At 42.1% G+C, this 24,060-nt stretch overlaps 1 protein-coding gene across 1 annotated transcript in view; it reads left to right on the top strand.

Moving 5' to 3' along the window:
• WDR36 (WD repeat domain 36) overlaps positions 1 to 24,060 on the top strand; it is a 142,850-nt gene that overhangs the window by 110,924 nt on the left and 7,866 nt on the right. The window contains exons 18-21 of the mRNA XM_073624607.1: positions 713 to 813; positions 4,835 to 4,977; positions 8,014 to 8,130; positions 10,572 to 10,653. Coding sequence (XP_073480708.1) covers positions 713 to 813; positions 4,835 to 4,977; positions 8,014 to 8,130; positions 10,572 to 10,653 — 443 coding nt within the window. The remainder of the gene's footprint in view (positions 1 to 712; positions 814 to 4,834; positions 4,978 to 8,013; positions 8,131 to 10,571; positions 10,654 to 24,060) is intronic.

A 24,060-nucleotide genomic window follows, 5' to 3' on the forward strand; every position in this document is an offset into this window, starting at 1 on the left:
GTCGTTTTTATCTAGGGGATTGGAGAAAGCAGATATACTTGCCTATTCCTCCCTGTAAAGGACTGGTCCCTGCTCTGAGTTGTGCTTTAATTGCCTGTAAACACTTAACATGGATCTCTTATTTTCTCTCCTTGGTCTATTACTAAACCATTATAAGCATTTTTTTGTATATGTTAAATGTAAAGAAAAAAAAAGTTGCTTTTTTTTTTAGTAATTAAGATCTGCCTGTGCCCTCTGAATGCTTCTTGTGTTATCCCAAACAGCCCTCCTAGTTATCTTGGACTACAGATCTGAGAAAGGTGGTTTAGCAAAGGACACTGGAGTGACTGACACATGAAAAAAACTGTTTGCCAGAGCAACATTTCTGGCAGATCAATTGATGCTTTTCTTTGCAGGATATTTTTAAGGGGATAAAGCACAGTAAAATGTATTGCAGAGATGTACTGCATTTTTTTTTTATTTGCTGTGACATACGTTTTAAGTTTATTGCAGCTATTTGCATTCTTCAAATAGTAGGCAGAAAAGGGGGGCAAGGGGCTCCGATTTATTTTTATGTTAGAATGAAGTGCTAGTACACATGAACATGCTGTGGTTGAAATGTGTGATATAGACTGATCTTGGTGTGTTCTACGCTATATCACTGCTTGCTTTAGCTTGGGTTATAATAATACTGCAATCTGGGTGCATTTACCTGACTGTTCATTATCTACAGGTCAAACAAATCTCTCTTTTCCCTGATCTCGTTACGCCCACTTCCATCAGATTATGAGCCTATTGTGGTTATGCTTCCTGGAGCAACTGTTAATATTGAAGGCAAGTGTATATTTCAAAATATATATTTATTTAGTTTATACTATTAAAGTGCATACTTCACATGGTTCAGAGCCACCTTGAGGAGGAGGAAGGGGATGGTAATACCTCGTCCAGTTCAGAGGACTCTTGAGGATATTTTTTCTTAATAATGCAATGTGCATGTGTCTAAAACTAAAGCAGCCTATGTCAGCTGTGCACAGGGTCACCACTTTCAGTGTACGATATCTTATTGAAAGGGGTTTCTGCAGAAGTGGGCTGTACTGATCGTAGACCTGGCCATATCCAATATGGCAGACATGATGTCCCTGACCTGGAGCATGAGGACTGAGAAGAGATCTGGGAAAGGCTGTTCAAGCAACTTGTCTCCATTAGGCATCACCTAATTCAATTTAAAATAGCTTGTTGTGCTTATTTTAAACCACACAGGCTTCACAAGTTTAGCCCAGTGAACTCTTCCTCCTGCTGGTGGCGCAATCACTCAGTGGGGGACTTTTCACATATCTTCTGAACTTGTCCAGCCATCACTCAGTATTGGCATAGCATTGTGAATGTTATAAACACTGTTGCTCACACCACCTTTTCTCCCTCCCAGAATTTGCCTACTAGGCTTAGTGTAAGATCTGGTCTCTCTAAATGTGCGACAGACAACCCTTGCCACCTATTGTTTTAAGCTAGAAAATCTATTACTTTACATTGGAAAAAGCCTTCTCTTCCCTCTTTTCATTTTTGGAAGCCCCTAGTGAACTCCGCTCTACCTTTCTACCAAGCCACTTACAGTAACAGAGGTTGTCCAAAAAAATTCAGGCTGGATTGAGGATCTCTCTATGGCTGTACCACCTAATATTCAATAATCCCTTCAGTCATGGTTGAATTAACACTTACACCTCTACTTCTTTTATTTGAGGCTCAGTGTGGGAGGACCATACAGTTAATGGGTACTGGGTATGCATTATAAATTTATTGGTTTCATATTTCCTACCAATTTTACGTGAGCCGCACACCAGCTCTGTGATATAATTGGGTTTACTTTGTTTTATTGTTGATGGTTCTGTTGACGGTGTTTTCCGTGGCATGTCCTACCCCTGCAAGGGCCTGGGCCACACGGCTTTTGTACAAGGTTTTGGAAATCTTAATAAGCGAAGTTTCAAGACCTGGCCATATCATGTCTGAGGAAAACCTTGACGATGCTTGTTAACCTCTTCCCGGCCGTCAACTGATGGATGGCGGCGCGGCTCTCCTTCTGGGTGGACGTCATATGACGGCCGCCCAGAACGACCGCTCTCGCGTGCCCCCGGGGGCGCACGGATCGCGGCCGCGCCATGTTGCCTAGGACACGGCACGACCCTGATCTTTGTACAGGGCCATGGCTCTTTAACCATGTGATTGGCTTATTACTTATTTACAAAATTTACTGACAGACTTTTTTTATTCAAAATATTTCGTCTTTTTTTTTTTTTTCGAAAAAAATAAAAAACCCAGGAGTGATTAAATACCACCAAAAGAAAGCTCTATTTATGTTAAGAAAATGATAAAAATTTCAATTAGTTACAGTGTAGCATGACCACGCAATTGTCATTCAAAGTGTGACAGTGCTGAAAGCTGAAAAATGGCCTGGGCAGGAAGGGGGGTGTAAGTGCCCTGTATTGAGGTGGTTAAAGACGTGCTCATTTTTCCTAAACCCTGTGGATCCTTGTTTTATCAAGCTGGCGGGTACTCTGGCCCATGTATCCAGGATTGGTCTGCTTATGGCACGTAATGAAGGGGATCCTTTTGGCTTGAATTCTTGTCAAGAGAAGGATCTCTTTTCTTCCCACATCAGGAAAGTAACGGGAGGTGGTAAAAGTGCCACTTTACCCCAGAAAATCAAGAGAGATCCCCAGTGGGTAAAACTGCTGCTGCTTGCCAACATCTACACAAAGCTGAGTGGTCCATTTCACTGCTGATGAGCAGCTCCTTTCTCAGGAGTTCATGGCTACTGTCCCAGAAGAGGAAAAGGTTCCAGGGTTTCTATTCAGACTTGCGTACCGTCCCCAAGGCTAAAGAAGGCAACCCCCATTCTGGATCTCCATTCCCGTATCTTTCTGCTGCTCTGTTCCTCTGTTATCAGCATGATCACTTCTAACAAGCTCTCCGACACAGGTGATGAAAGCAGCTGCAAATTTTTGTCGGGAGTGAACTCAGAGATATAGAAAAGCAGAGAGCTTGTCTATTCACAGTACAGCTCTGCAAGTTTCTTCATTTCTCTGCCTATGTGGAAGGGGGAGGGGGGTGTCATTCATCCAATCAGCTCACCTACACTGTATGCCCAGACTCCACACCCACTGCTGAAATGGGAAGAAAGATTTCTAACATGATCTGCACTTTCCAAAGAGTGTAGAAAGGGAAAGACAGCAGATATACATGTAAAACTTATGTAGGGAGATTTGTTTTATCTCTGTGTATCATCTGAGGCTGTTCACTTCACTGGATGTAGGAGAGGGTTTACATCCACTTTAGGAAAGCTTACTTGCACATGCCTTTTTATCCAGCACATCAGCGCTACCTGTGTTTTGCTGGGAAAAAAGTCTTACCTGATTGCCAGCATGTTTTTCTAAATGTACACTGAACCGTGCCTGTGCTTAGTGTAGAGGAGATGGGGGGGGGCACTATAATGTTAAAATTTACACTAACCTGGAGTTCAAGTTTAAATAATCACAGGTAGAGCTGCACCCTTAATCGCTAAGAATCGTTATCGCAATTTTTTCCCCGTTGCGATCTTGACAAAGTATTTCCCGATTCTTTCTATGCAGAAATTTCTCTCTGCTCAAGCCAAAAGAAAGGAAAAAACAAAGGGCAGTCTGCCAAGAATCACAACATTCTTTAGCAGTGGAGCTTTAGTATAAACATTGTAACGATTTGTCCTTTAGATCAAAGGAATACACTTTGATTTGTAAATGAGGGAAGTTTAACCACTTAAACCTTTTTCTGACATTTGTTGTTTTCAAGTTTAAAATCCTTTTTCTTTTGTATAATGTGAAAGATTTTACGCTGCGAGAATCATGAGAGAATCGTGATCTTTTTATTCTAAGCAAAAATAATTGTGATTCTCTTTTTGGCCAGAATCGTGCAGCTCTAATCACAGGGTACAGGACCTTGTTGTGTTGGCTTCTTTCACTTAGAAAATAAACAGTTTAGAGATGAATAAAATATGTTAGAGCAGGATAAAACTCAGCTTTTTTTCAAGATGTCATTCTTTTCATAAGTTTATATGTATGTGAGATTTTTACACTTTGAGAGAGACTACTGTTTCTTTGAAATAACAACAGGGGGAGGTTCTTGATATAAACAGTGATACCTGGAAGTCTTTAAAGTAGATTTTCTGGCAAAACTTAAGTGCTCTTAACTATGCCCCCTCTGCTAACCCTATTCTGCCTAACCTGTGTAAGAAAGATCTGTATACCTAGATATTTTCAGGCTTCCCTGGTCAGATCACGTGATATACCTCCCCTCTGTCAGCCAGCAAGCGGCAGGGGAGCAGAGCGAGTTCAGACAACAGATGAGCCATAGAAGCCTGTGGATGATCTCACCGCTCCCAAGCATTACTAGCCATTGTCAACAGCTCTCTCCACTGCAACCAGTGTTGGCTGACATGAGGAATTATGTAACCAGAGTAGCTGTAAAATAAGTAAGTATATAGATCTTTCTTGCTAGAATTCTACTTTAATGCTTGTGGGATTCTGGGAAAATGTACACAGCGCAGCATATTCGTTTTTCCATAGCCAATAATCTTTTGTCTGCAGCATGACAAATGGCTAACAAAATGGCCAGAGAACTCTGGTGGAGTAGCTTCATAATACAACACTATATAAAGTTCTGAAGGAAAGCGTGACAGGAAAAGGTGTTTTGCAAGTCCTAGGGTCCTTTTGAAAGCCAGGTTTTCACTTTAGGTAAATTGTATTATTGCTGCATAACGGTAACTGTTTACTATTGATTGTACCTCCTGAATTTGATTTATAATATTGTCATCTACTTTGTGCTAAAGAAAATGAACTTGAAGTAAGGGAAGACTCCAGTGAGGATATGATGGAATATGAGTCTCCAGAACAGTTAGCAGAGCAGCTGGTGACCTTATCACTGTTATCTGAATCAAGATGGAAGAATCTGCTAAACCTTGATGTCATTAAGGTACTGTGTTTTTTAGTCAGTCAAAAGTGCCAATATAGCCTATTAAGGTTTTAAGTTTGTAGAGTCAAATTTCATCAAGTATTGCTAGTACTGATCAGAAATTGAAGGACTGTAGGTCAACATGTTAAAGGATAGGTCACCTTTTGTAACATGTTACATCCATATTCAGGGTGTAACATGTTACATATGCACCGGCCCAAAGTCTCCCCCCCCCCCCCCCCCCCATACCCCATTTTGACAGGTATCGGGGGATCTTCTCCCCCACTAGCTGTCATTCACAGTGTTCTGTGCAGCTGTCGGCTTGTAGTTCTCAATGAACTACCACGGTGCTGTTGAATGCTGGGGTAGTTCATTAACCACTTCCAGGCCTATTCTGGCACTTTTTTGCCCACGTGTAAAAATCCTTTTTTTTTTTTCTAGAAATTACTCGGAAACCCCAAAACATTATATATGTTTTTTTAGCAGAGACCCTAGGGAATAAAATGGCAGTCATTGCAACTTTTTATGTCACACAGTCTTTGCGCAGCGATTTTTCAAACAAAAAAATTTTGAAACTGTTTAATAAAAACAAAACAGTAAAGTTATCCCAATTTTTTTGTATAATGTGAAAGATGTTATGCTGAGTAAATAGATGCCTTACACTCTTTTAAAATTGCGCACGTTCATAGGATAGAGCCAAATTTTGGTACGCAAAAATCTCCATAGGCAGCATTTTTAATTTTTTTTTTTTTTTAAGAGGTTACCTGTTTAGAATTACAGAGGAGGTCTTGGGCTAGAATTATTGCTCTTGCTCTAACAATTGTGGTGATACCTCACGTTTGTGGTTTGAACGTCGTTTACATATGCAATCTCTTGTGCGTACAGGTGCGCTTTAATTTTTTTTAGATATTTATTGTTTATTTTATTTACACTTTTTCCTTTAATAAAAAAATTTGGATTACTTTTATTCTTATTACAAGGAATGTAAACATCCCTTGTAATAGGAATAGTGCGTGACAGGTCCTCTTTATAGAGAGATGTGGGGTCTGAGCCTGAAATCAAAAAAATATACGCTCTCAGGCTTTGCTGCCAAGTCCCCAGCATTGTTTCCTTCCGCCGACCCGGACGTGACGTCATAATGTCACACCTGGGCCTCCGAGAGTCAGACTGCTGGGGACCATCTGAATCCTCAGTTTTCTTTATGGCTAACTTTCAGCGTCGGCAGGTTTCTTCTCCGGCCCACCAATCACAGGGGCGAGCCTGTAGAAGCACTGGAGGGCGGCGGGGGGCGTGGGCGTCCCCTCCCGCCGCCTGTGAGAACGATCAAGCAGCTGAACTGCCGCTATGATTGTTCTTACGGTGCAGGGAAATGCCGTCTGAACAAATATCTGGATGGCATCGTTTAGATATCCCCACTCAAAGTCCAGGACGTCATATGACGTACCTTGGGCTGGAAGTGGTTAAGCTTCCTGTCTCAAGTGTAACTGATTGCTCGTGTAGGAGGTGTGGGCAAACAGATACACAGGCAGTCTGCTGGACCATGTCATTATAGCCGCGATCTGCTGAGTGTGGGTGCAATGCTTTACAGGTCCCTAACAAAAACATAAATGCATATTTACCTGGAAAAAAAAATGTGCATTTCTATTTTTTTTTTTTGTAAAGGTAAGCTTAACCTTTAAAGTGTGTTTCCACTTTTACAGTCAGATTTGAAAAAAACCCTCTAAATGTTAGCATTCCATTCACACAGCATACTTTTTTTTTTCTCAATAAGTTTGTGATCTGTCCCAATAGTAAGGTACACATGGGCTAAAAATGGTCAGCTGACTTTCGGCCCGTGTGTACAGCTATCTGTTCTACAGAAACTGGTCTTGCGGCTGGCTTCTGTTAAACAGGCATGCTGGAGATTAGCTCCCTCTCATTAACATACAATGGAGAAGCCCGGTTGGTAAATATTTAACCCTTTTAATTGGGCAGTGTTCAAGCCTGGTTTGCTAAAATGAGATCTGCTAGCACAGTACAGAGAAGGTTAATTATGGCAAGCATAGCTCCGCAGCCCTCTCATAAACAAAGATGACTAGTTGAAATTTTTAGTGTTGGAGTTTTCAGAAGAGAGAAACGATGAGCTGCAATTTTGTTAGGTGGTGTTCCAACTTGGATGTAAAAGGGGAGATACTGTTTAAGTTTATTCCTAATGGCATATGTGGAAGTGTACCCTAAATAAATAATAGGCAGCACTCCAAACGGCTAACTTTTTGAATTTCATATATTTATGAAAGGAGGCATCATATAAACACATAACAGTAAATCAAAGTGCATGCACTGGATCTCCCCACAATTCCTCTATCTAGACCAAGGTAAACACCCAACTCCAAGCAGCATATACATTTTCATTTAAACAGGGAGGTGATCCAGGCTAAAAGTACTGCAACTAACAAATATCAATACACATTGATAGATAACGCAAAAAACCTTCAACTGGCATGCGGACACCTATGATTCTGGTGGCTGTAATGTTTCAGAGTAAAAACCCCTTTCTTAAGCGAGATCCTTAGGTGGATATCACTTGAGAAAGGGTTTTGTTACTCTGAAAAGTTGTGCACTGATGATGTGATTTGGGTGTATATTATTTTTTTGTTTTTACTTTTTTTATTTTTTTTTTTAATATGTGGAAGTGTCCCACAGAAGTCGACTTTATATTTAGGCTGCATTCACACCTGTGCGTTTTTGCTGTGATTTCACTGTGTTTTTTACCGCGATTTTGTTCAGGTCACCAATGTAAAAGGCAGAAAAATGCCTGTAATCTGCTCCAAAGACGCTCATGTTCTTTTTTGAGCTTAGGGTGTTTTTTTTTAGGCATTTTGCTTCAGATGACAAAACGTTTAGATGTGAACAGGTGCCATTGAAATGAATGTGATTTTGCTTGTTGCTTGGGCATTTTTTCAGGCATTTTATGAGCTGAAAACGCTAAGGTGTGAATGCAGCCTTAATGTCACTGGTAAGATAATTTCCGCAAAGTAATATTTCTCTTTTTTTTTTTTTTTTTTTTCACTTTTTCAGAGAAGGAACAAACCCAAAGAGCCTCCGAAGGTGCCTAAATCGGCACCATTTTTTATCCCGACTCTTCCAGGACTTGTTCCGCGCTTTGGTTCTGAGACCCAGGAGGAGGATCCTCAAGTAAGTTATTTAATTTACTTAGGATTTCTTACCCATTTGCAACTGTAGTCGAAGTGCATCAGACACTATTATGGAGAATGTCCTACTTATCTTTTGATATATCGCTTTGTAATTCATGTACTGTATGCTGTAGGGGACTTTGTCTTTCTCGCAACAGTTCACCTGCATTTCTCCTGTAATGGTTATTTGATTGACTTTTTCTATGTCTGACTTAACTTTTTTTTTAACTGGATTTTATAGAGAAAAATATATTTAATTTACTGTTTGCTAACACATCAGACACCTGTGCTTTATAAGATTTTGGATTTTAAGAGCTTTCAGCATTACAGAATGATAAATAAAGTGATCCCAAAGTGATGCTAAAGCAAATGTTGGCATAAAATATATTCTAATAAGTTGTATGCACAAGGGAGTTCAGGGTAAGTGACCTTACAAAGGTTTAACAGCATAATTTAATGCCTAAAACTTCCCTCTCTTGATAAATTAGGAATTATTACCATATTTGATATTGCTCATTATGCCACTTCCATCATGTGATATACAGTGGGGAAAATAATTGATCATTTGCAGATTTTGTAAGTTTGCTCACTTACAAAGAAATTAAGGGTCTATAATTTTTTATCATATGTTTTTTTTAAATAATAGAAACAGAATATCAACTAAAAATCCAGAAAAAAGCACATGATACAAATTTTATAAATTGAGTTGCAGTTCAGTGAGTAAAATAAGTATTTGATCTCCAAGCAAATCATGACTTGGTACTTGGTGGAGAAACCCTTGTTGGCAAGCACAGAGATAAGACATTTCTTTTAGTTGGTTACCAGATTTGCACACATCTAAGGAGGGATTTTGGTCCACTCTTTACAGATCTTCTCTAAATCCTTATGTTTCAGGGCTGTCACTTGGCAACTCGAGGTTTCTGCTCCCTCCTATAACTTTTCTATAGGATTAAGGTCTGGAGACTGGTTAGGCCACTCCATGACCTTAATGTGCTTCTTCTTGAGCCACTCCTTTGTTTCCTTAGTGGTATGATTTGGGTCAGTGTCATGCTGGAAGACCCATCCACGACCCATCTTCTATAGGAAGAAGGTTCTCGTCCAAGATTTTACAATACGTGACCCCGTCCATTGGCCCCTCAATGCAGCAAATTCGGCCTGTACCTTTAGCAGAGAAACAGCCCCAAAGAATAATGTTTCCACCTCCGTGCTTGACTGTCAAGTTAATGCCATAGAGTAAAATTTTGGTCTCCTCTGACCACAGCACTTTATCCCAATGCTTTTCTGAATCCTTTAGATGTTCATTGGCAAACTTTCAGACGGGCCTGTACATGTGCCTTCTTGAGGAGGGGGACCTTGCGGGCGCTGCAGGATTTTAATCCATGGCGGCGTATTGTGTTACCAATGGCTTGTTTGGGGACTGTGGTCCCAACTGGCTTGAGATAATTCACAAGCTTTTCCCATATAGTTCTTGGCTGATCCCTCACTTTTCTCATGATCATCCTTACCACATGAGGCGAAATCTTGCATGGAGCTCCAAACTGAGGGCGATTGATGGTTATTTTGTATTTCTTCCATTTGCGAATAATCGCTCAACCCTTTGCTCAAGCTCCTTCTCACCAAGCTTCTTGATGATGATCTTGTAGCCCATTCTAGCCTTCTGCCGGTCTACAATCTTGTCCCTGATGTCCTTTGACAGCTCTTTGGTCTTGCTCATGATCGTGAGGTTTGAATGGAAGAAAGCTTCTGTGGACAGATGTCTTTTTTTTTTTTTTTTTTTTATGCACATAACGAGTTTTCGTTAGGAGCACCTTTAATTGACAGGACTAATCTGTGTAGCACATACTGTAGCCTGTCTGTGGGAGCCAGAGTTATTGTTGGTTGGTAGGGGATCAAATACTTATTTTACTCACTGGACTGCAACTCAATTTATAACATTTGTATCATGTATTTTTTCTGGATTTTTGGTTGATATTCTGTGTCTGTCATTTAAAATGCACTTATGATAATAATTATAGACACTTCATTTCTTTGTAAGTGGGCAAACTTACAAAATTTGCAGGGGATAAAATGATCCTCTTCCTCACTGTATCTCAGCTTCAAGAATCTGGCTCTTGGAGCTTTAATATTTCACATATGGGCTATACCCTCCTTGCAACCAGCTAGCTAATCAGTATAGTTTGCCTTTTTATAAGACTTTTTTTTTTTTCTTTTATAAACAGAACTGCTTTTTAGTGTGATCACAGAAGTACCCTGTTATAATCCAGTAGATATCTAGAACTCTATTTTACATGAACCTTTGAAGACGATGATATGGTCTTTATTTTTACAGAGGCATACAGATATTAGACACTGTGTGAAGAATTATAATTATGTCTGTAAAGTAAATTCTGTGGATGACATTTTGTTTGGTAAGGTGGACTGAAATGTATGTTTTATTTTTAGTCTAAAATTTTGAATCTTGGAGTTCTTGAACAGAAATCTACTTTCTGTGTCCAGCTTGAAGAAGCCCTTGATCACCAAAACTGTAAGTCTCAATTCCATCTAGCTAGCTGAAATTAAAATAAATAGTTGCCTGTCTATAGTATAGGACGTATAAGTTTAAATTCTTTCATAAAAAATCCAGAATGTTACTCTTAAGTATATTCTAACCTTTTTTTTTACAAAACTCGGGCTTCATGGGCCATAGATCCTTGACATCCACTGATGCATTTTATGGTACAGAACCCTATCATTTGAAGAATATCTAGACATCCAGTGGAATAAAACAATTAATCTCAATAGTCTCTGGTATTTCTGTTCTTGGCCTTCTAAAATAGACCCTTATATGCAAGAACATTGCTTCCTTATAACTTCAGCCCTTAACCCATGTTGATAATACAATGTGTTCGTGTTCCACTCAGCTATGAGATTCACATTTCATCCAACATTATGGATCCGATGATCCAGATTTCTTTCTCATCCATTGAGGGACACAGGAAGCCTTTCACCATAAGGTTACACTGCTGCTTAAAATGAAGACTGTGCACTAGCAAACAAAACTGTAGGTTTCTGTACTTAGACTCTGATGTAATCTTCTTTTGCTAGCATTTCTTTTTTTCTTAAACCAAGGCTGCTTTGTTGCTTAAGCTGGTCTCTTTGATTGCAGTTATCCAGCATGACCTTCCTCAGCTTAGTTGGAATATTGGATTGAACTGCTAGCCTGAGAGTTGTGGGACTAGCCTTAAATTGGCCCTCCAGCATTGGGTTTCCAAGTAGGGCACTTTCCAGACCCTGTTCTGGTAAAAGTTAAAAAAAAAATCAAAAATAGAACTGCTCTGGAATCCAAATAACAAAATTAAAGCAGCTAACACCACAAAGAACAATTTGTGCTAAGCTCAGTAACAATATTGTGCAGCGCTAATAAATAGGGTGTGTGAGGGCCCTGTATAAAAGGAACCTCCACAAATCCTATAGTGAATAACCAATATAACCTGTAATCATATGCGGTGCTCAATATGATTATTAATAAACATCATGAGTTGGCATGATATACAGTGGGGACGGAAAGTATTCAGACCCCCTTAAATTTTTCACTCTTTGTTATATTGCAGCCATTTGCTAAAATCATTTAAGTAAAATTTTTTCCTCAGTAATGTACACACAGCACCCTATATTGACAGAAAAACACAGAATTGTTGACATTTTTGCAGATTTATTAAAAAAGAAAAACTGAAATATCACATGGTCCTAAGTATTCAGACCCTTTGCTCAGTATTTAGTAGAAGCATCCTTTTGATCTAATACAGCCATGAGTCTTTTTGGGGAAAAACTTGCAAGTTTTTCACACCTGGATTTGGGGATCCTCTGCCATTCCTTCTTGCCGATCCTCTCTAGTTCTGTAAAGTTGGATGGTAAACGTTGGTGGACAGCCATTTTTAGGTCTCTCCAGAGATGCTCAATTGGGTTTAAGTCAGGGCTCTGGCTGGGCCGTTCAAGAATAGTCGCGGAGTTGTTGTGAAGCCACTCCTTCGTTATTTTAGCTGTTTGCTTAGGGTCATTGTCTTGTTGTAAGGTAAACCTTCGGCGCAGTCTGAGGTCCTGAGCACTCTGGAGAAGGTTTCCGTCCAGGATATCCCTGTACTTGGCTGCATTCATTTTTCCCTCAATTGCAACCAGTCGTCCTGTCCCTGCAGCTGAAAAACACCCCCCACAGCATGATGCTGCCACCACCATGCTTCACTGTTGGGACTGTATTGGACAAGTGATGAGCAGTGCCTGGTTTTCTCCACACATACCGCTTAGAATTAAGGCCAAAAAGTTCTATCTTGGTCTCATCAGACCAGAGAATCTTATTTCTCACAATCTTGGAGTCCTTCGGGTGGTTTTTTTTTTTTTTTAGCAAACTCCATGTGGGCTTTCATGTGTCTTGCACTGAGGAGAGGCTTCCGTCGGGCCACTTTGCCATAAAGCCCCGACTGGTGGAGGGCTGCAGTGATGGTTGACTTTCTACAACTTTTTCCCATCTCCCGACTGCATCTCTGTAGCTCAGCCACAGTGATCTTTGGGTTCTTCTTTACCTCTCTCACCAAGGCTCTTCTCCCCCGATAGCTCAGTTTGGCTGGACGGCCAGCTGTAGGAAGGGTTCTGGTCGTCCCAAAAGTCTTCCATTTAAGGATTGTGGAGGCCACTGTGCTCTTAGGAACCTTAAGTGCAGCAGAATTTTTTTTTTTTGTAACCTTGGCCAGATCTGTGCCTTGCCACAATTCTGTCTCTGAGCTCTTCAGGCAGTTCCTTTTGACCTCATGATTCTCATTTGCTCTGACATGCACTGTGAGCTGTAAGGTCCTATATAGACAGGTGTGTGGCTTTCCTAATCAAGTCCAATCAGTATAATCAAACAGCTGGACGCAAATGAAGGTGTAGAACCATCTCAAGGATGATCAGAAGAAATGGATAGCACCTGAGTTAACCACTTGCCGACCGCCTAACGCAGATATACTGCGGCAGAATGGCACGGGCAGGCAAAATCACGTACCTGGTACGTGATCTGCCTCCCGCAGGCCCGAGGCGGTCGGCTTCGTTAGGGGAGCTATCTAGGCTGAGGGGGAGACCACTCATTCATGGCCACTCCCTCGCGATCGCTCCCAACGAATGAGATTCTTCCTCTGCTGCTGTATAGTAAACAGCGGCAGAGGAAGGGATGTCATCGCTCCTCGGCTCGGTATTTTCCATTCCAGCGCTGAGGAGAGAAGACATCTGAGTAAGTGCACCAACGCAACACACACACAGTAAAACGCATCAGGCATACTTTACACCCCCCATCACCCACTAATCACCCCCCCCCCCCAATCACAGTGACACCAAGCAGTGCATTGGTGTCAGTTTGTGACAGAAGTGGTAGGGCAGTTAGTGGTAGCCCTCTTTAGGTCTAGGGTACCCCCCTAACCCCCCCTAGTAAAGTTTTAACCCCGTGATCACCCCCCGTCGCCAGTGTCACTAAGCGATCATTTTTCTGATCGCTGTATTAGTGTCAATGGTGACGCTAGTTAGGGAGATAAGTATTTAGGTTCGCCGTCAGCTTTTTATAGCGTCAGGGACCCCTCATATACTACCTAATAAAGGTTTGATTGCCCCCTAGTTAACCCTTTCACCAGTGATCACCGTATAACTGTTACGGGTGACGCTGGTCAGTTAGTTTATTTTTTATAGTGTCAGGGCACCCGCCGTTTATTACCTAATAAAGGTTTAGCCCCCTGATCGCCCGCCGGTGATATAACTTAGGTTTTAGGGTCTGCGTCGCCCCAGGCAGCGTCAGGTTAGCGCCAGTACCGCTAACACCCACGCACGCAGCATACACCTCCCTTAGTGGTATAGTATCTGAACGGATCAATATCTGATCCGATCAGATCTATACTAGCGTATCTGGGTGGGATCAGCCCAGATACCTGCTAGCACCTGCGTTTTGCCCCTCCACCCAGCCCAGCCCACCCAAGTGCAGTATCGATCGATCACTGTCACTTACAAAACACTAAACGCGTAACTGCAGCGTTCGCAGAGTCAGGCCTGATCCCTGCGATCGCTAACAGTTTTTTTGGTAGCGTTTTGGTGAACTAGCAAGCACCAGCCCCAGGCAGCGTCAGGTTAGTGCCAGTAGCGATAACACCCACATACCATACGCCTCCCTTAGTGGTATAGTATCTGAACGGATCAATATCTGATCTGATCAGATTTATACTAGCGTCCCCAGCAGTTTAGGGTTCCCAAAAACGCAGTGTTAGCGGGATCAGCCCAGATAACCTGCTAGCACCTGCGTTTTGCCCCTCTGCCCAGCCCACCCAAGTGCAGTATCGATCGATCACTGTCACTTACAAAACACTAAACGCATAACTGCAGCATTCGCAGAGTCAGGCCTGATCCCTGCGATTGTTAACAGTTTTTTTGGTAGCGTTTTGGTGAACTGGCAAGCACCAGCTGCCTAGTACACCCCGGTCGTAGTCAAACCAGCACTGCAGTAACACATGTCCTCCCGAGTACCCCTACCCAACGAACCCCCCCAAAAAGATGTCGTGTCTGCAGCAAGCGCGGATATAGTCGTGACACCCGCTATTATTGTCCCTCCTGTCCTGACAATCCTGGTCTTTGCACTGGTGAATGTTTTGAACGCTACCATACACTAGTTGAGTATTAGCATAGGGTACAGCATTGCACAGACTAGGCACACTTTCACAGGGTCTCCCAAGATGCCATCGCATTTTGAGAGACCCGAACCTGGAACCGGTTACGGTTATAAAAGTTACAGTTACAAAACAAAGTGTAAAAAGAAAAAAAAAAAACACAAAAAATATATAAAATAGAAAAAACAAAAATAGTTGTCGTTTTCTTGTTCTCTTGGAAACCAATGTACAAAAAATTCAGTTTGCGTATCTGAGAAGCTTTGTGGGATCAAGTAAAGATAAAAGACAAGCCTCTGAATTTCCCTGCATATATTCCTGCTGTGCCACTTAAACTGAATTTTTAAATAAAAAAAAAAACCCTCCACAGCATGTGGCTAGCTTTTACACAGACTGCTCCAAGATACCCCAGAAAAAAAAAATCTTACAAGCTTCTCTGCAGAGCTTGTAGAAAATATATAATGTATAAACACAACAGTTCCTATAAGAGCAACCTACTGATAATCTGTAGCTGTCTTCCTAATTTTTCGTTCTACAGCCTGCGTGTTTCTGTGCACAAAGTTGATGAAAAGTCAAAACTGGTTTCTACAGGTATCATAATCACAACTATTCCTATATTTTGTAAGGTCCAATATTATACAGTGTACAAGTATTCATACCCCTTAAAATTTTGCACATTTTGTCATGTTACAACCAAAAATGTGAATGTATTTTATTGGGATTTTATGTGATAGTTTCAAAATATTTTACAAATAAATATGTGAAAAGTGTGGCATGCATTTGTATTTAGCCCAACACTTTGTCGAACCACCTTTTACTGCAATTACAGCTGCAAGTCTTTTTGGGTATGTCTCCACCAGCTTTGCACATCTTGAGAGTGACATTTTTGTTTGCCCATTCTTCTTTGCAAAATAGCTCAAGCTCTGTCAGATTGGATGGAGAGTGTCTGTGAACAGCAATTTTCAAGTCTTTCCACCAGTGCCAGATTAACATAGGGGCTATTGGAGCTGCAGCACCAGGCCCCTTACCTTAAGATACGCCCATTTGCCAAAAGAAAAAAATCACAAAAGAAAAAAAAACGATCGAGTTTCGAGGGTCATGGATACCCCAAAATTTGGGGCTCCTAGGACCTATGGTTCCGGAGATACAGGGCTTCTTGCACAGCCTGTCAGAAGCTAAATACAGAGTGGCCAGTTTAAATCCAAGCTGGAACACTCTGTTTGCAGCAGACTGAGAGGATGAGCTCACAGTGCCTCTCCTCACTTCTTGTCAGAGGCACTGAGCTCAAAGGACAGCTTGGAGCCTTGGACCAATGGTAAAGTACCATTAGCCCCAGCTGTTCACTAAAAATGTTGCAGTGGAGGCACGCCTCTCACTGCAGTGTCATGGCATGTTTCTAAAAGACACATGCTCCCTTCCAGCCCAGCCCTCTTAATTAGAAGGAAAAAACAACTAAAAACCCATGAGTAATCTTGGACATCCCCTTGAGAGCCTACGAGCATCTGTTGTCTTCATTAAATGTCTCATTATGGCTTAGAAAAGGACTTATCACCTATAGAGACCTCACAGAGCAATCAGTAAGCACCCTTGACTACTCCTACCTATGACTATGTAATTTTCACCGTACACACCCTTCATTAGGTATTAACATGGGCGCCAAACTATGGCAATATCTAAATCAGCAGAACCCTAGCAAAGTAGGCATCTCTTGGTTCTACAACTACTTCCAACAGTCAGAACCTTTCACAAAATCTCCAAAATTGCTCAACTGGGAAAGAGATTTCTTCAAATCCTTCTCAGCAAGGGAGTGGCAACATGCTTTAACTAACAATATAAGTATATCCTATATCCTATTATCCCAATTATCTTTGGGATAATTCCCTAAAAATACTTTATAGAAGTTATCTTACACCGTTCAAACTCCCTAAAGGCACTCAGATGCGTCTCCTTTTTTGCTGGCGACAGTGTGGCAGTATTGGCAACTTATTACACATTTTGTGGACATATAAATCCCTTAAGAGTTTCTGGAACTCGGTATTCTCGTTCATTTCCCAAGTTACTGGTATACTGACCACCGCATTGCCACACTTGGCTCTGCTAGGTCTTACAATAGACTCCTTTCCCATACAGTACAAAACTATAGTGTCCCCTATTCTCATAGCAGCGAGGTTGACAATAACCTCAGCATGGAAGACTTCTAAAACTTTAAATGTTTCGGAAGTAATCAGAAGGGTTAATGGGACCACAGGCCACACCCCCCGCCTTATACCCCCCCGATACAGCCATATAGTCTAATAACACAAACAAACAGTGTTTGGCAGAAAATGGCCGCCGCACTTTATTGGTTTACAATTTCATAACCACAACAATATTAATCCAAACTTTGGATGAAATAAAAACATAGCAGACTTTTGCCCAGTTTTCAGAACTCGGGCAGTTTAAACTTTATTAACCAAAAAACATGTCCCCCCCCGGATTCCATGGTGACCCAACCACACAAAATGCATGCTACAGAGAGGGAGGGAGGGAGCTCTTTCACTCGTGGTCCTGGCTGCTGCAAGAGGAAGAGGAGACCCTCTGTAGCCCTTTTAACACCTCCCAAGGGAAACTCCAGAACATTTCCTGAAATCCCATTGGATCCGACCTGGATACCTTCCTTCACATATTTAAAGGGACAGTACACCACCATTAACATAATATACATATCATTAACCATTTAACCACTTGACGACCGCCTCACGCCGATTTACGTCGGCAAGGTGGCACGGACAGGCAAAATCACGTATATATACGTGATTTGCCTTCCGCGGGTGGGGGGTCCGATCGGACCCCCCCCCCCCGGTGCCCGAGGCGGTCGTCTTTTGTCCAGCGGCGATCAGAGGTGAGGGGGAGACCATCCGTTCGTGGCCCCCCCCCCTCGCGATCGCCGCCGGCCAATCAGATCACTTCCTTTGCTGCTGTATGCTAAACAGCAGCAAAGGAAATGATGTCATCTCTCCTCGGCTCGGTATTCCGTTGCAGCGCCGAGGAGAGAAGACTTCACTGTGAGTGCACCAACACTACACAACACAATAGAACATGCCAGGCACAAAAAACACCCCGATCGCCCCCCGATCACCCCCCAATCAACCCCCCCCTCCCTGTCACAAACTGACACCAGCAGTTTTTTTTTTTTTTTTTCTGTTTACTGCATTGGTGTCAGTTTGTGACAGTTACAGTGTTGGAACAGTGAATATTAGCCCCCTTTAGGTCTAGGATACCCCCCTAACCCCCCCTAATAAAGTTTTAACCCCTTGATCACCCCCCGTCACCAGTGTCGCTAAGCGATCATTTTTCTGATCGCTGTATTAGTGTCGCTGGTGATGCTAGTTAGGGACCTAAATATTTAGGTTCGCCGTCAGCGTTTTATAGCGTCAGGGACCCCCATATACTACCTAATAAATGTTTTAACCCCTTGATGGCCCCTAGTTAACCCTTTCACCACTGATCACCGTATAAGTGTTACGGGTGACGCTGGTTAGTTTGTTTATTTTTTTTAGTGTCAGGGCACCCGCCGTTTATTACCGAATAAAGGTTTAGCCCCCTGATCGCCCGGCGGTGATATGCGTCGCCCCAGGCAGCGTCAGGTTAGCGCCAGTAGCGCTAACACCCACGCACACACCGTACACCTCCCTTAGTGGTATAGTATCTGAACGGATCAATATCTGATCCGATCAGATCTATACTAGCGTCCCCAGCAGTTTAGGGTTCCCAAAAACGCAGTGTTAGCGGGATCAGCCCAGATACCTGCTAGCACCTGCGTTTTGCCCCTCCGCCCGGCCCAGCCCAGCCCACCCAAGTGCAGTATCGATCGATCACTGACACTTACAAAACACTAAATGCATAACTGCAGCGTTTGCAGAGTCAGGCCTGATCCCTGCGATCGCTAACAGTTTTTTTGGTAGTATTTTGGTGAACTGGCAAGCACCAGCCCCAAGCAGCGTCAGATTAGCGCCAGTACCGCTAACACCCACGCACGCACCGTACACCTCCCTTAGTGGTATAGTATCTGAACGGATCAATATCTGATCCGATCAGATCTATACTAGCGTCCCCAGCAGTTTAGGGTTCCCAAAAACGCAGTGTTAGCGGGATCAGCCCAGATACCTGCTAGCACCTGCATTTTGCCCCTCCGCCCGGCCCAGCTCAGCCCACCCAAGTGCAGTATCGATCGATCACTGTCACTTACAAAACACTAAACGCATAACTGCAGTGTTCGCAGAGTCAGGCCTGATCCCTGCGATTGCTAACAGTTTTTTTTGGTAGCTTTTTATTGAACTGGCAAGCGCCAGCGGCCTAGTACACCCTGGTCGTAGTCAAACCAGCACTGCAGTAACACTTGGTGACGTGGCGAGTCCCATAAGTGCAGTTCAAGCTGGTGAGGTGGCAAGCACAAGTAGTGTCCCACTGCCACCAAAAAGACAAACACAGGCCCGTCGTGCCCATAGTGCCCTTCCTGCTGCATTCGCCAATCCTAATTGGGAACCCACCGCTTCTGCAGCGCCTGTACTTCCCCCATTCACATCCCCAACCAAATGCAGTCGGCTGCATGAGAGGCATTTTCTTTATGTCCTCCCGAGTACCCCTACCCAACGAACCCCCCCAAAAAAGATGTCGTGTCTGCAGCAAGCGCGGCTATAGGCGTGACACCCGCTATTATTGTCCCTCCTGTCCTGACAATCCTGGTCTTTGCATTGGTGAATGTTTTGAACGCTACCATTCATTAGTTGAGTATTAGCGTAGGGTACAGCATTGCACAGACTAGGCACACTTTCACAGGGTCTCCCAAGATGCCATCGCATTTTTAGAGACCCGAACCTGGAACCGGTTACCGTTATAAAAGTTAGTTACAAAAAAAGTATAAAAAAAAAAATATATATATATAAAATAAAAAAAAATAGTTGTCGTTTTATTGTTCTCTCTCTCTCTCTATTCTCTCTCTCTTGTTCTGCTCTTTTTTACTGTATTCTATTCTGCAATGTTTTATTGTTATTATGTTTTATCATTCTTGCTTTTCAGGTTTGCAATTTTTTATACTTTACTGTTAACTGTGTTTTATTGTTTAACCATTTTTTTTGTTTTCGGGTACGCCATTCAGCTGCAGCGCGGATTTATTTATCTTGACATTTATCTTGACAGCAACAGCGTTTGCTCCCACGATATATAAAGCCGTGACTCCAGCGGAGGTGATATATGCCAAAGCATTGGTGCAGCAGGGGCGGAGGAGCGATTTGCTCCTAACTTTTAGGGTGGATGCCCCCATGCTTCGGCATATATAAATGGTGCATGTATGCCCATCATTAGAAGTGGGTGGATGAAGGGAGGTATTCTTATGGTGGGCATACCCACCAATCAATCTTCTTTTTTTTTTTTTTTGTTCAGCCCACAGGCTGCATGAAAAAAAAAAGATTACAATATATGCCCAACAAGGACCAGCAACGTACTGGTATGTTGCTGGACTTTGAGTGGTTATACCAGAATGATGCCTGCAGGTTTAGGTATCACCTTGGTATCATTCTTTTCAGCCAGCGGTCGGCTTTCATGTAAAAGCAATCTTAGCGGCTAATTAGCCTCTAGACTGCTTTTACAAGCAGCGGGAGGGAATGTCCCCCTCCCACCGTCTTCCATGTTTTTCTCTGGCTCTCCTGTCCCAACAGGGAACCTGAAAATGCAGCCAGTGATTCCGCCAGCTGACCATAGAGCTGATCAGAGACCAGAATGGCTCCAATCATCTCTATGGCCTTAGAAACCGGAAGCTACGAGCATTTCATGACTTAGATTTCGCCGGATGTAAACAGCGCCATTGGGAAAGCATTTTATCACACCAATATTGGTGTGGTCAGATGCTTTGAGGGCAGAGGAAAGATCTAGGGTCTAATAGACCCCATTTTTTTCAAAAAAGAGTACCTGTCACTAACTGTTGCTATCATAGGGGATATTTACATTCCCTGACATAACAATAAAAAAAAAAAAAAAAAAAATGAAGAACAGTTTTAAAATAAGATAAAAAAGCAAAAAAAAAAAAAAAGCACCCCTGTCCCCCCCTGCTCTCACGCAAAGGCGAACGCAAGCATCTGCGTCAAATGTAAACAGCAATTGCACCATGCATGTGAGGTATCACCGCGAAGGTCAGATCGAGGGCAGTAATTTTAGCAGTAGACCTCCTCTGTAAATCTAAGGTAGTAACCTGTAAAGGCTTTTAAAAATGTATGTAGTTTGTCGCCACTGCACGTTTGTGCGCAATTTTAAAGTATGTCATGTTTGGTATCCATGTACTCGGCCTAAGATCATCTTTTTTATTTCATCAAACATTTGGGCAATATAGTGTGTTTTAGTGCATTAAAATTTTAAAAAAGTGTGTTTTTTCCCAAAAAAATGCGTTTGAAAAATCGCTGCGCAAATACTGTGTGAAAAAAAAAAATGACACACCCACCATTTTAATCTGTAGGGCCTTTGGTTTTAAAAAAAATATATAATGTTTGGGGGTTCCAAGTGATTTTCTTGCAAAAAAAAATTATTTTTTCATGTAAACAAATAGTGTCAGAAAGGGCTTTGTCTTCAAGTTGTTAGAAGAGTGGGTGATGTGTGACATAAGCTTCTAAATGTTGTAAATGTTGTGCATAAAATGCCAGGACAGTTCAAACCCCCCCCCAAATGACCCCATTTTGGAAAGTAGACACCCCAAGCTATTTTCTAAGAGGCATGTCGAGTCCATGGAATATTTTATATTGTGACACAAGTTGCGGGAAAAAGACACATTTTTTTTTGCACAAAGTTGTCACTAAATGATATATTGCTCAAACATGCCATGGAAATATGTGACATTACACCCCAAAATACATTCAGCTGCTTCTCCTGAGTATGGGGATACCACATGTGTGAGACTTTTTGGGAGCCTAGCCGCGTACGGGACCCCGAAAACCAAGCACTGCCTTCAGGCTTTCTAAGGGCGTAAATTTTTGATTTCACTCTTCACTGCCTATCACAGTTTCGGAGGCCATGGAAAGCCCAGGTGGCACAAAACCCCCCCAAATGACCCCATTTTGGAAAGTAGAAACCCCAAGCTATTTGCTGAGAGGCATATTGAGTCCATGGAATATTTTATATTTTGACACAAGTTGCGGGAAAGTGACACTTTTTTTTTTTTTTTTTTTTTTTTGCACAAAGTTGTCACTAAATGATATATTGCTCACACAGGCCATGGGCATATGTGGAATTGCACCCCAAAATACATTTAGCTGCTTCTCCTGAGTATGGGGATACCACATGTGTGGGACTTTTTGGGAGCCTAGCCGCGTACGGGGCCCCGAAAACCAAGCACCGCCTTCAGGATTTCTAAGGGTGAAAATTTTTGATTTCACTCTTTACTGCCTATCACAGTTTCGGAGGCCATGGAATGCCCAGGTGGCACAAACCCCCCCCCCAAATGACCCCATTTTGGAAAGTAGACACCCCAAGCTATTTGCTGAGAGGCATGGTGAGTATTTTGCAGCTCTCATTTGTTTTTGAAAATGAAGAAAGACAAGAAAAAACTTTTTTTTTTTCTTTTTTCAATTTTCAAAACTTTGTGACAAAAAGTGAGGTCTGCAAAATACTCACTATACCTCTCAGCAAATAGCTTTGGGTGTCTACTTTCCAAAATGGGGTCATTTGGGGGGGTTTTGTGCCACCTGGGCTTTCCATGGCCTCCGAAACTGTGATAGGCAGTGAAGAGTGAAATCAAAAATTCACGCCCTTAGAAAGCCTGAAGGCGGTGCTTGGTTTTCGGGGTCCCGTACGCGGCTAGGCTCCCAAAAAGTCTCACACATGTGGTATTCCCGTACTCAGGAGAAGCAGCAGAATGTATTTTGGGGTATAATTTCACATATTCCCATGGCATGTTTGAGCAATATATCATTTAGTGACAACTTTGTGCAAAAAAAAAAAAAAAAAAAAATTTCTCTTTCCCGCAACTTGTGTCGCAATATAAAATATTCCATGGACTTGACATGCCTCTCAGCAAATAGCTTGGGGTGTCTGCTTTCCAAAATGGGGTCATTTGGGGGGGTTTTGAACTGTCCTGGCATTTTATGCACAACATTTAGAAGCTTATGTCACACATCACCTACTCTTCTAACTACTTGAAGACAAAGCCCTTTCTGACACTCATTGTTTACATGAAAAAGTTATTTTTTTTTGCAAAAAAATTACTTTGAACCCCCCAAACATTATATATTTTTTGTCAAAGCAAATGCCCTACAGATTAAAATGGTGGGTGTTTCATTTTTTTTTTTTCACACAGTATTTGCGCAGCGATTTTTCAAACGCATTTTTTGGGGAGAAAACACACTTTTTTAAATTTTAATGCACTAAAACACACTATATTGCCCAAATGTTTGATGAAATAAAAAAGATGATCTTAGGCCGAGTACATGGATACCAAACATGACATGCTTTAAAATTGCGCACAAATGTGCAGTGGCAACAAAATAAATACATTTTTAAAAGCCTTTAAAAGCCTTTACAGGATACCACTTTAGGTTTACAGAGGAGGTCTACTGCAAAAATTACTGCCCTCGATCTGACCTTCGCGGCGATACCTCACATGCATGGTGCAATTGCTGTTTATGTTTGATGACAGACCGCCGCTTGCGTTCGCCTTAGCGCGAGAGCAGGGGGCGACAGGGGTGCTTTTTTTTTTTTTTTTCTTATTTTTTTTGCTTTTTTATCTTATTTTTAAACTGTTCCTTTCATTTTTTTTTTTTTTTTTTTTTAATCATTTTTATTGTTATCTCGGGGAATGTAAATATCCCCTATGATAGCAATAGGTAGTGACAGGTACTCTTTTTTGAAAAAATTGGGGTCTATTAGACCCTAGATCTCTCCTCTGCCCTCAAAGCATCTGATGACACCAAGATCGGTGTGATAAAATGCTTCCCCAATTTCCCAATGGCGCTATTTACTTCCGGCGAAATCTAAGTCATAAAATGCTCGTAGCTTCCGGTTTCTTAGGCCATAGAGATGTTTGGAGCCACTCTGGTCTCTGATCAGCTCTATGGTCAGCTGGCTGAATCACCGGCTGCATTCTCAGGTTCCCTGTTGAGACAGGAGAGCCAGAGAAAAACACGGAAGACGGGGGGGGGGGGGGGGGGGGCTTTCCCTCCCACGGCTTGTAAAAGCAGTCTAGAGGCTAATTAGCCACTAGGATTGCTTTTACATGAAAGCCAACCGCTGGCTGAAAAGAATGATACCAAGATGATACC

The sequence above is a fragment of the Aquarana catesbeiana genome, linkage group LG01, assembly GCF_042186555.1.
Source record: "Aquarana catesbeiana isolate 2022-GZ linkage group LG01, ASM4218655v1, whole genome shotgun sequence".
Lineage (NCBI taxonomy): Eukaryota > Metazoa > Chordata > Amphibia > Anura > Ranidae > Aquarana > Aquarana catesbeiana.